Source organism: Oculina patagonica, chromosome 3 (assembly GCF_052425735.1).
Source record: "Oculina patagonica isolate OP01 chromosome 3, crgOcupat, whole genome shotgun sequence".
In the NCBI taxonomy this organism is placed as follows: Eukaryota; Metazoa; Cnidaria; class Anthozoa; order Scleractinia; family Oculinidae; genus Oculina; species Oculina patagonica.
In genome coordinates, this window is record NC_135760.1 from 1,666,954 (window position 1) to 1,679,305 (window position 12,352).

Sequence of the window (12,352 nt, forward strand, 5' to 3'; positions counted from 1 at the left end):
TATAAGAGTAGAACTTTTGTATGTATGCCTGCCTCCCCGGTGGATTTTCGTACTTTCAGTACAAAAACCAATCTGGGTAAAATTGTTGAAATAATTTTTTTTTTTATTCTCTTTATGTTAATCTTGTGATATAAGTCATTAAAAATTACGTAGAACCGAGAAAAACCGATGAAAAGTAGAGTAGCATTTTTACTTACCCTACACTAGACAGTATAATATTTTGCTGATTTGTTTTGTTTGGGTCCAAGGTCCCTGCCAGCCGAAGTTTTCTTTCATGTACACACTTGAACGAAAGCAAGCAAAAATTGTTCTCAGACTGTGTCAGCTGCGTTGTACTCTTTCAGGGGATACTTATTTAGTAACCAGAGCAATTCTCAAGTATAAGAAGGCTACGATTCACGAAAGTATAGACGCTGTATAATATAACGAATGGTTAAATCCTTGCAAGCCATCAAAACAGCTTCTTGCAGTCGCCATGAACAATGATGATTTTCATTTTCATCATGGAACATAGACTCAAATAATTTGCGGGATAACAAAGGTATGTTGGCTTACTTATTGCATGGGGCATTTCTCAGAATTGTACTTTTTGTCAACTCTATTTGTTACATTACAATTTTGCGTATATATCAGATTTGCCAAAAAAAGTTCAAAGAGAAATCTACCAGAATGTACATTTCCTTCGTCGACGTACATGTAAATATAGTGATGGGTCAATGTATATTGTCTTAAAAACTTGCTCGATCGCACACATGTGTCGATAATTGCCTTTTCCCTTGCTTATAACTTTATTTTCTAGCCTTGTAATTTTGGTTTTTGGCTTTTTGCCCAAAATATATATTTAAGCCAATACGTCAAACAAATAATCCCACAATGTCGACACATGCAACAAGACCACATGTTATGATCATGATGGTCTGTTCCAGTCAAATTAGTAATTAATTTGAAGATAAAATCTTCTTATTTTTTGGCCTTGTTGATGTCATTGAGGTCCCTGGACAGCTGTCCTGTGATTCATACAAAACCTCAAGTTGACAAACTATAAGTATTTTAAATTCTGCCTCATCAATTCGTTTCCGTGACGCCATCACCCAGAATCGAGACCCCTGAGATCCCACTGCGCGTCGGGGCCGGACGCCCAGAAGAGCTGAATGGAGCGCACAGACAAGATGGGCGAAGGCGCACGCCTGCCGCGCGACGGAGGGGGGGCGAAGACGGGGCGCGTGCAGATCGGGCCGGGCCCCTGCCCGGCCCGGCCGCGGCGAGCGGGCGGACGAGATGGCGGGCCCCGCGTGACTCAAGTGGATGCGGCGTGACAGTGGCGTGACAGTGAAAACCACCTATTTGAGAAGACGGTCGATGTCACAATTTAATAATTTTCGTGCTTGTTCTCACATTTCTCAGTATACATTTATCTGCCTGATTTAATACCCTGCCATCAGTAGCATGCATTAAGGAGCCCCAGTTTGATTTTTGACTCGAAAATACAATTATTGATCATGTAATTTGTAGGAAATGCTGACCAGTATGTTTTGCTCTGACCGCCAACTCCCCCCACCCCCTTCCCGCCTCCTACCCCACCCACACCTGTGGGGGGGACAGGGGGGTCAGAACTTCCCGCCTCGCGTACCTTTTACTCCCACTTCCCATACCTTTAACTCCCGCCTCCTGCCCCTTTCGTAGCTATTATCTCCTGTTTGTTCCATGTCATTGCTCCCTGTCATTGTTCCATGTCATTTTCTCCCAGTTCCCGTCACCTTGAGAATCCCGCTTCCCGCCCTCTCTCCTCCCACTTCCCACCCCTTTTCTTCCGGGCTCCCGCCCCCTGTCCCCCTCCACAACCTCGGGCAAGTCCAGTTTTTTCCATTTACTTTCTTTAAAAATCTTTGGATTTTGAACCACTTCACCCTTCCCCCTCCCTCCATCAAAATTTCCAACAACCTTACCTGGGATGAGTGTGCCTGAATCCTGAAACTGCAAATTTTATAGCAGGTCCATGTATAGCCAGTTCCAGTTAATAATATAATAAAGGCTGGCATATTAATGGATGAATTAATGCCTTTTTTGCAGAAAGTTTTCCTCCAGTTTCGTGAGTGATCGTAGACAAAAACTGTTCACAATATTGGTTGAGGAATTGAACAGTTGCAATACAGGACCAATTTTGGAACACATTGATTTCATAAACCACGTGCTCAGCATAAATTATTATAATGGGTGGAGCTGTAAGTGCTGGAGAAGACAATGATGAACTGGTTGACAATTTAAAAGATGCAAACTACATCAAATCACCAGAGGTGGAACATGTTCTGCGTGTCATCGACAGAGCTGAATATTTTCCTGAAGGAACAAAACAGCATGCTTATAAAGACTTAGCTTGGAAAAGTGGAAATATACATTTGTCGGCCCCTTGTATTTACTCTCAAGTTCTGGAATCTCTTGAACTAAAAGAAGGATTATCTTTTTTGAATCTCGGCAGTGGCACTGGTTACTTGTCGACCATGGTTGGTTTAATTATTGGTTCTAATGGAATTAATCACGGGGTTGAATTGTTTGAAGATGTTGTCGAATTTGCAGAGAAGAAACTCAAAATGTTTTTAAGGACTAACCCAGTTTACCAAGGAACCAATTTCAGTGAGCCAGTGTTTATTGTTGGGAACTGCTTGTGTCTAAATACACATTATAGACAGTATGATCGTGTGTACTGTGGGGCGGCATGCCCTAATGAATTTGAAGAGTACATGAAGTCATTAGTGAGAGTGGGTGGTATTTTAGTAATGCCTTTCAATGACAAGGTATGTATTACTAAATATAATCACAGTCATTGTAAAATATTTCATACCACTGCTAAGCTTATGTTCTATGTTAATTAAGCTTGGTAGAGCTATGAGAAAGATGTATCAATCACTGATCAGTCAGTTACAAACTTAAACTTGTACTGTGCCTTTCACATATCACATGCAAACTCTGAAGTCTCAAACCTCACTATATAATGACAAGATCTCGGAAGTTTGTAATCCACACTGTGGCACAAAAAATTTGGCTTCAAATCGATTAGTATACCCTTAAAAAATACGGGTTATAAGCCCTGGGCTTATACAACTTCGTAAGGGGTTTTAAGTGGGCTTATAAGCGGAGGGGCTTATATCCGGGAGGGCTTATAAGCGAAAAAAAAAACTGTTCCGAAACAAGCCACGGGAGTGTTGATTGAAATATGATTTTAAGATAAAAACACGTAATAAAGCAAAATCCGGAGGGGCTTATAATTGGATGTTTTTTTTTGTTTCCAGGTAGATGGGCCTATATCCGGGGGGCTTGTAAGGGGGGGGGGGGGGGGCTTATGACCGGAATTTTACGGTAATTATGGCAACTTTTCCTTTTTGAGGCCAAGCAGATAGTACGGTTAAAGCACAAGGGACTTCATCACTTAATGGGGAATAATATTTTGCAGATTTTGTGTTGGCGACTACAAACTTCACCAAATATCAATCCCATTAAATTTTTATAACTCCTGCCCACGAGGATACCCTGCTGGGTAGGAGTTAAATGACTTTGTTCCTTGTTCCCAAAAACCTCTGGGGACCCTCACCAGGCCATACAATCAGGCGTGCTTCAAATGTGACATTTAATTCTCCTTACTCCCAACAAAAAAAAAGTCTACAATTTATAATATTAATGGACCTTTTTCGCTTGGGTGTTTTGTTTCCCCAACAGAGATGTGATGCTCACGTGAATGAATGATAATTTTATGTGGATAAAAGGAAAATCAGAAAACATGGGAAAACATGGTAAAACAAACCGCCCAAGCGAAAAAGGTCTATTACAGGATGGGCTAATTTATATTTAACCTACTTGAGATTTTTGCCAACACATACACCTGACCTGTGTGCAAGATTTGGGGATCTTTTTAGTTACAGTGAAGTAGCTGTATAATTATTTTAAAATTCTTCTTATTTACACCAAGCTGTTCCTGATGTGCTTGATGATGTTATTATTTTGCCCCTAAACACAGCTGTGCAGAATGCGCCGCATTGGAGAGACTGAGTGGGACACAGAGGGGGTACTGCCAGTATCATTTGCCCCTCTGATAAGCTGTAAAGAAGAGAAAAAAGAATTGCTGCAGTTCATTGAAATACGTAAGTTCTTATGGTTCATGCTGAATGCATGAGAAATCAGATAATTTTATTACATCAAACGCTTTCTTATTTTATACCATTAATATACCTTCCAACTCTCATGCCTTATGCGTGAGTCTCACGTCTGCGAGTTGAAAACTTCGATCTCACGCCAACTCACGCTTGCGAACCAATTTCTCACGCCTAGTTGAAAAATGTGAGGTATTCCAATCATAACTGACATACTTTACAAAAATATTTAAACTCAAACCTATGAGAGAAACGAAAACTCCATGTAAAATGAGTAAATGAGGATGCTTTCCTCAAAATCTCTGAAATTTGACAAGAAAAGCATTGGGAACGAGGTCGTGTTTAGCAAAACACGTCCACGCACTAGGATCGGGATATGTTCGGCTCGGATACTTCGGACGTCTTTGGAAAACTTGGGACATGGTCGGATCGTCTTTGGAAATCCTGGCACTCTCGGGATAAAATTTCTCACGCCTTTGACCCAGAAAAAGTTGGCAGGTATACATTAATGGCAGTTGTAGAGTTCCTGCTACTGTGAAGCTCTGGTTTTAGGCTTGGCTAAATGTGTGGTTCCAGAAAATGTCCATACTCCCCCACAGAAGGGATTGAAAATTCCTGGTGGTGGGAGGGGGCTCAAAGGCCAAAAACATTTCCAATGGGGTAGGGGTCCTTAGGAAAAATCCTTTCTGTGGGGGAGGTATAGATAATTTATGGAAGTACACAATCTGTATAATTATTTTGTCCAGTACGTCACTTCTTTAATTTATTGTAACTTATAGTAATCATGCAATTTATTTTTCAGCTACACATCCAAGACACCTGCAAGACCTCTGCAGACTTGTGATTAGAAAAACTCTTGGCCCTGAAGGCGTCAAACGATTAAATGACCTACCCCTCCCTCCAGCACTTGTAATGTACCTGAACTACTTCCATGAATTCAGGCAAGACTGAAATAGAATTAACATCTTCATGCTGTAATTTTTGAAATTTCTTGTGCATGTCTAATACCGTACCTTTACCATACATTACCCTACCTTTACCATAGTACGGTACAGGTACCGTAATTTGATTTAGTAATTGGATGTTGAGAGATTCTTAGAAGCGGTATATCTGGGTGGCAGTATTGGAATTCAGGGGAACTTGAGATGTTGGAATATACTGATTAGGGGAATGTATTAGAATTAGTGGCATTTGTTATAAAAAAGTCTCTGATAATTAGGGATTGTTTTTTTCATATGGGTGCTTGATGGAAAGAGGGTGTTTAAATCAAATCATTACAGTAAAATTCGAACCAAGCTCTCGATAAGGAATTAAAGATTACAACAATTTATGATTTTTACGATCATGATCACAAATCTTATATACATGCATGTACATAATTAATGTTATTAACAAAGTAAGAGAATTTCTGAACATAATTAGGACTACTTTTTGATACAAATTGGGCTAAACTTAGGCTAAACAGAAAGTACCCTCATGGTGACAAACAGTATTTCATTTACCCAATACATTTAAAGGGGCTCTGTCACAGACAATTTGCAGTTCCAGAAAATATCCATACCCACCCCAAGAATTTTTTTTTTTTTTTTTTTTTTTTAAAAAGGTCATTGGAAATTCCTAGGGTTTGGGGGTCTTAAGAGTCAAAATTTTCAAAGGAAAGTATGGGGCTTAACTGGAATTTCCAGAGGGGTGGGGGGATGCAAATCAAAAAACCTTCCATGGGAGGGGTATGGATATTTTTGGAACAATGCAATGTATGGTTAAAAATCCACCAATTGTAAACTAAGTTGGTTTTTGACAATCTTAAACTTCCTTGTGTGTAACCATACTTGTATATCTTCAGTTTATTGCAACTCTAGCCCGCAATGCAGGCATATTATGTTTAGAAACCCAGCACATCGTGTCACCCAGCGGATCGGGATTGGGTGAACACTATTTTACATCAAAAGCAGGAGAGGCTTGGGGAGCGAAACTGTCCTAGGGAGTTATATTAGAGTGAGATTGAATGAAGATTGGGGGGAGGGGAAGGAAAAATCCTTTTCCTCCCAATTCCCCCTCCCCCACTCCTCCTCCCCTGGCCTCGTCCTTTTGTCTCTGCCCTTTACATTTTTGCATCTCAGCCAAATACCTGAACAAAATTGTCCAACACTTGCACACTCACTTAATTACTTGGTGATTTCAACCTTATATAGAAAGTTGTAATTTTGAGGTTTCCTTTAGTTTGAGAGTACTTTTGTACTTAATTAGTGTGGTATAGCTCATTCAAAGCCTCACTGTAACAACAGTAACCTATTAACATTTATGAAATACAGTTACAGACTACCATGTAAATATAATTATTTGCAAGTAGGGTAATTAAGTAAACAACATTGATAGCAGGAGACAATGTTTATTTAATATATAGCTGAATGGTTTATGCAAAAATGAGTGTAAAATGATTTTGCCAGAACTTTTATGGGCAAAAGTTATTTTAATTTCATATTCACCACACCTTGACTTTATAACTTGATGAAGCATGCATTATTTCTTTGTTTGATCACGCTCAGACAAAAGAAAACACCCAAGCTCATCTCTTTATTTGCCCTGGTGCAGGCTTATTATTTAACCATCAGTAAGTAGCCCTGTCAAGTCCTGGCATTTTTTTGTTTAACATACTATCGGATATTTATTTAGGGATGGTAAAATTAACCTTTTTCTGTCATTAAAAGAAGTGTCACAACAGGGACCACAGAGCCAGGGTGACTTGGGCAGGAAGTGGGGCTTACCCCCCCCCCCCAAAAAAAAAAAAAATAAAATAATAATAATATTTCCAAAAAAATAAAGACTTTCTAAGAGGAAAGTCTCTAAAGCCCCCCACTTCAAGTCACTGGTCAGCACCCCGAATGGGAAAAATGTTCCGTGGTCCCTGGACAATAAGCTATTTTAACTTTGACTGTACAAGGTTCTGGGGAAATTAAAACAAAGGAAATCACAACTTAATATTTACTCAAAGTCTGCAACTATGTGATTTCTTTTGTTTCATTCTTTGGTCTAGCCTTGAGAAAGTTTTAATTAAGAATTGGCTTGCTGTATATGATTGTTAGTAAAAATACATCATGCTTATGTAAATATCTGAATGCACATACAGCAAAATTATAAGTAATAATTTATTATTGGCTGCTCAACTAAAGCATGGTTATTTGTTTTGTAGATATTTTTTTCTTTGGGTTATACTAATTTATAAGTGCAGCAATAAAAGGTTTTACCAGGAGCTTATGTTGTACACGTCCTTTTTTTAAAGACATCGGCAGTAACATGGGTACTTGGTAGTCATAGTAAATGAAGAAGCGTACTCGGAAAAAAGATTTTCCGAGTTCCCCCAACAAAGGTCGAACCCATGACCTTCCAGGTCATAGAACCTAGTATATGACCTTGCTCACCACGAGTCTCCCATAGCTCAGTGGTTAGAGCGTCCAACCGGTATTCTGGAAGGTCATGGGTTCGACTCCTGTTGGGGGAGCTCGGAAAATCATTTTTCCGAGTATTCAACTTGAGAACGCTTCTTCATTTACTCTCACTTTATCCAAGTTGCCATTTCACTTTACATTGGTAGTAACATGGGTACTTGGTAGTCAAAGCCTAAATGTAAACTTCTCTCAGGGAGTATCAATACCCCTTCTACTGGCCTTGTGCTATGGAACTAGAACCCTACCAAATCCAACAAATTTATACAAAGTTGTGATGCCATTGTGTTATTTCATGAATTGATACCCTCCCATTGGGTTTTAGTTTGGACGGCCTCCCTCCTTACCAACCTCAATTCCAGTTTAGTTTCATACTTTCCTTTTTATACTGTAAAATGCATGATAAGCCATGGACTTACCCTACTTCAAGGTAGGTTGCATGGGTGGCTTATAACTGAACATATCCAGAGGGGCTTACAAGCAGCATAAAAATGTTTGAAAATGAGCTGACAGAAAAACAAGGATGCTTTCCATTTTCAAAAAGACCATCAAGTCTGACAAACTGTGTAAAATAGAACAATATTTTCTGATTAAATTGGGCCAACCAAGCAGCACAGTCTTTCCATTTCGCATTCCTTTCCCCAGTGCCCCACAACCATGAGAATCTACTGAACTGAAATAGAAGACAATCAGTACTGGTTTGTTAAAATGGAATGGCAATTTTTGGTCCAACAGATCAAAGTGGACCTCCTCACATGGTACCAAAAATTCTGGTCGGACCAAACCAAAACGGACCTTTTCATTTGACTTCAGAACAAAATTTCTGGTAACTATGTACCAATCACATTGAAGAATCCAAACAGTCATTCTACAAAAAAAAAAATTAATCCTACATAGTTAAAAAATTTGATTATATGCATTTGTGCAACCTTCATATGGGACTCAGGTGTGGTGGCCCAATGGTTCGCACCCCAGACTCCAGTTTGAGCAGTCCGGGTTTGAGCCCTTGTGTTTTTAGGCAAGACACTCTAATCTCACAGTGCCTTTCTCTACCCAAGTGTATAAATGGGTACCGGCTAAATAATGCTGGGGGAGGGGGGGGGGGTACCTTGCGATGGACTAGCATCCCATCCAGGGAGGAGTAGAAATATTCCTAGCAGCTTAATGCAATTGAAATCGGGATAACCTCAGGCAGTATGTGCCACTTAGCTCAAGGCTTCCCTTTTATTTATGCAACCTTGATCAAATATTGAATGTCTATTGAAGAAAAGTGGAATATAGGTTGCATGACAACATATATAATAATAGTAATCAAGTAAAACAATGGCTGCCATGAAGAAAGAGGAAATTAATCACATTTCCTGTTTTGTCTGGAAAATGCTGCACATTTCAGATAAGGTTGCATGTTCTTTCCATCAGCAAATTATTAAAGTTGATGGTGTCGGGTACCATTTACATGGATTAAATTATATTGGGTTGCCAAATAAATCTCCAATCGAGACAATGCCGTTGGCTCTTGCAATAGACAAGCAGCCACAACAATGCTTCTCGCTCGAGTAGTGGTAGTATGGGGTAGATACATGTATTATATCATGAGCAAAAATAATAAATTCTGTAGTCCTTATATTGGAGCCTTGTTTATACCTCCGCCCATTAGCTTTTAGAGCGGAAATGTACAAGGAAGCATTGATTAGGGTTGTAAAATGCAAATTTGTTTTGACTGTGAATTTTAAAATACTTTCACTTTTAATAATTAGCCATGGTTTCCCCACCCATTTGGCTTCCCCATCCGCGCGAATGAGTTCTCTGCTTGCCACGTCAACATAATGTGGCAAATTTAAAAGAAAAGGTCGATTAAAAACGCAAAGACCTCATAAGCCAGTTCCAGTCGATAGTCGCGGGCACTCCTTATAAATTTTACGACACATCAAGCTGTTTCGCTTTCGAAGCAGTAGAAACAAGGGCGCGAGGCGCATTGTGTTAAATTTTACAACAATGTGTATAGAAGATTTCAAAGATAATTTTTATTCATAACATTTCGACTACAGTTCAGTGAATTCTTGGACTTCATGGTTTGACCATTAACAAATTGCAAAGTGAAAATGTACTAAATATAAGATTGTTTACAGATCAGTAAGTCAACTTTTACGGTTCAATGTTATAATTTTACGATAGCAGCAACAGTTGTAACTGTTAGAAACCTGCAGTGTCGATACATCGTGCCCTCCGTTGAAGGTCGTCGAAATTCCACTGCATATCAGCTCAATCACGAATACAGTTTTTACCGACAGTCTATAAAGACAAATAATTATTTCCTCGTCTTGTTAGAGTTCATTCGACCATCTAGATCACAGGTATACAGAAATTGAAACACGAAAGATACATGTAGTTAAAACGCTCCGCGTACATCAAACTACGTGTAAACAACAAGTTCCTGAATGTTGAAATTAAGTCTATTGCTAAGACACACAAAATATAGAGAAAAAATGAAGAATAAGCAAACTTGCTTGCATGCGTGTACAGCTTTGTCCTGTTCTTCAATGGACGCTGGATCCCGCACGCAATCCGACCCAACTTAGGACCTCGCCATTGAACTTCCAAACGGAGCTTTCACTCCGACTTCTTGAGCTTCTTGGACCAGAGCACACAGAGGGCAGCAACAGCTCATAAGAAGATCGCTCACAAACGTGCCATCGATTCCTTTTTGTTCACGGATCTTGCCTCGGATCTGGGTAGCAAACCATAGATTCGCCAGTGGAACGAAGGTCACCAGGCCACACATCAGACAATCATCTCCAACAGCCTCGGCGTTCTTTCCGAACGTGTAGCACGGAGCGCAGTAAGTCGTGAGGCAGAGCGGAATATCACTGAGGCAGCTGCACAGTCCATTACTCCATTCCTTGGACATCTTGAAAACTGGAGGTAAGAGCGATACTAAAATGCAAGCGACCTAAAGACTACCTTGTCAGCCAACGCACTGAGCAGAAAGAATCAATTAGGCGGACCATTGAACACACCCCTTTCTCCCTTGAAGTCACGTGATATAATTTCTCAGTTGGTGATTGGTCAGTTTAAAAACACGCTTGTGCTCCCATGTGGCTTCCTGTGTGACCCTTTGTACATCTTTCCCCAGCAAACAAACAAAGCTGAAGACTATTGAAAAAAGTTTTTTGTTTTTGTTTTCGGAAAACAGTCTATCACCTAAGTGACGTGAAAATCAAAAACAAATTTTTTATTTGCAATTTTTATCAATACAGTTTTTCACACCCTTCTTTTCATGGGCTTGGATTTTTTTTTGTAACAAAATTCTGATTAAAATCAAACCATGAAAACGTTTCTAGTATTTAGGCTTTAATCCTTTAAAACCGTGGGCGAATTTATCGTCATCTTTGCAAAAAATAAAAATTAATAAAGAGAAACTCTCACTAATAAATGTTGTGTTCAAATGGTTACATTTGAAGAATTGACGAAAATGGTTTGAATATATTTTTACAAGTCTTCAGTATTATAAAATTTTTATTGTGATTTGCGGTTCTGTCATGTAAATTGCGGCCGGCTGAAACCGAAAGGGGATTGTTTGCTTTTGTGACCTTTTGTAGCTTTTTGTAGCGGGTTCCTTTTGTGCAACCAAAACAGAAACATCCGCACACCCGTTGTTCTAGACAAAAAATTACATACAAACTACAGAAATACCTAGAAACGTTGTAGACAATACAACGCTCAGTAACGGAAGAACCTAATAAAATGACCGTGTTTTGTGGTAACTGTTTCTAAAATCCCAAAACAAGGCTGTCAAAGCCACAACGGCCACAAATTAAATTCAGACGGGCGCGCAATCAAGGCGACCTGCATGGAAGCTCTTTAAATTAAAGCGATCACTCTTTTGAAATATGGATTGTCTATGCTGTTTTTCAGATTCTTTGTCAAGTTTTAACGAAAAAAGAGGAAAAAATCCAGAATATATTGTGGTGGTTGCCTTCGCGGGAAAAAATGTTTTGAATAACTTATTCCAAAGTTCTAAAAATTTATTACGTAACTTGAAGAAATTTTTTTAACTTTTTGGATGGCGATTTCGCCACCTCGTTAAATTAAAAATTTATTACTATTATTGCAGTCTTGCAGATGATCCCGCAAACCCATCATTGTTGTGGGTGATAGCTAAAAGTCAAGATCAAAGGGCACCAATTGGTACAAATCACGGGGAGGGATGGTCTCCTTCGCAGCCGTATTTAGGGATGTCACGCAATTTTTTTTTTTGGGGGGGGGGGGGGAGCGTTGCGTGACATCCCAAAAATCGACTGTCGATCGAGCGATCGCCTACAGCATTTTTCCCCCAGGCGTCAGGGCTGACACGCAGCATACTCCATAAAATGCCCCCCCCCTCCCCCCGTTAATATGCTCATCTTCTTCCATCTTCATCTTTGCTTACAATAATAAAAATATTCCTGTTTATATAAGCTTCCCGGATTTAAGCCCTTTCAATTCAACTTTTCCATATAACCATATTTTTAAAACTTACTACAGTGGAACCTCGATTTAACGAACCTCTATATAACGAATTCCTCGATATAACGAACGATATTTTTCGTCCCAGTAATAGCAAAATATATGGAAAAGAACCTCGCTATAACGAAACCTCGATATTGGCGCAAAAAGGTGGAATAATTTGCCCAATGCCTGGAGGGCTAAAGAAAGCTTAGCTTCCTTCAATAGGGAACTAAAGGCCATCAAAAATCTCGATATTGTAAATAGTAAATTGTAAATAGG

At 39.4% G+C, this 12,352-nt stretch overlaps 2 protein-coding genes across 2 annotated transcripts; one reads left to right on the forward strand and one right to left on the reverse strand.

Annotated features, from left to right (window-relative positions):
- The first annotated feature begins 1,957 nt into the window (after positions 1–1,957).
- LOC144646105 (protein-L-isoaspartate O-methyltransferase domain-containing protein 2-like) lies at positions 1,958–5,715 on the forward strand. Its single transcript, XM_078505630.1, has 3 exons — positions 1,958–2,792; positions 4,010–4,133; positions 4,945–5,715. The coding sequence occupies exons 1-3, from the start codon at positions 2,211–2,213 to the stop codon at positions 5,091–5,093; spliced, it is 855 nt and encodes a 284-aa protein (XP_078361756.1). The 5' UTR covers positions 1,958–2,210; the 3' UTR covers positions 5,094–5,715.
- Positions 5,716–9,589: 3,874 nt separating this feature from the next.
- Positions 9,590–10,593, reverse strand: LOC144646057 (uncharacterized). The gene has a single exon (XM_078505580.1). It carries the CDS (start codon positions 10,491–10,493, stop codon positions 10,161–10,163), a length of 333 nt encoding a protein of 110 aa, XP_078361706.1. The 5' UTR covers positions 10,494–10,593; the 3' UTR covers positions 9,590–10,160.
- Positions 10,594–12,352: the final 1,759 nt, after the last annotated feature.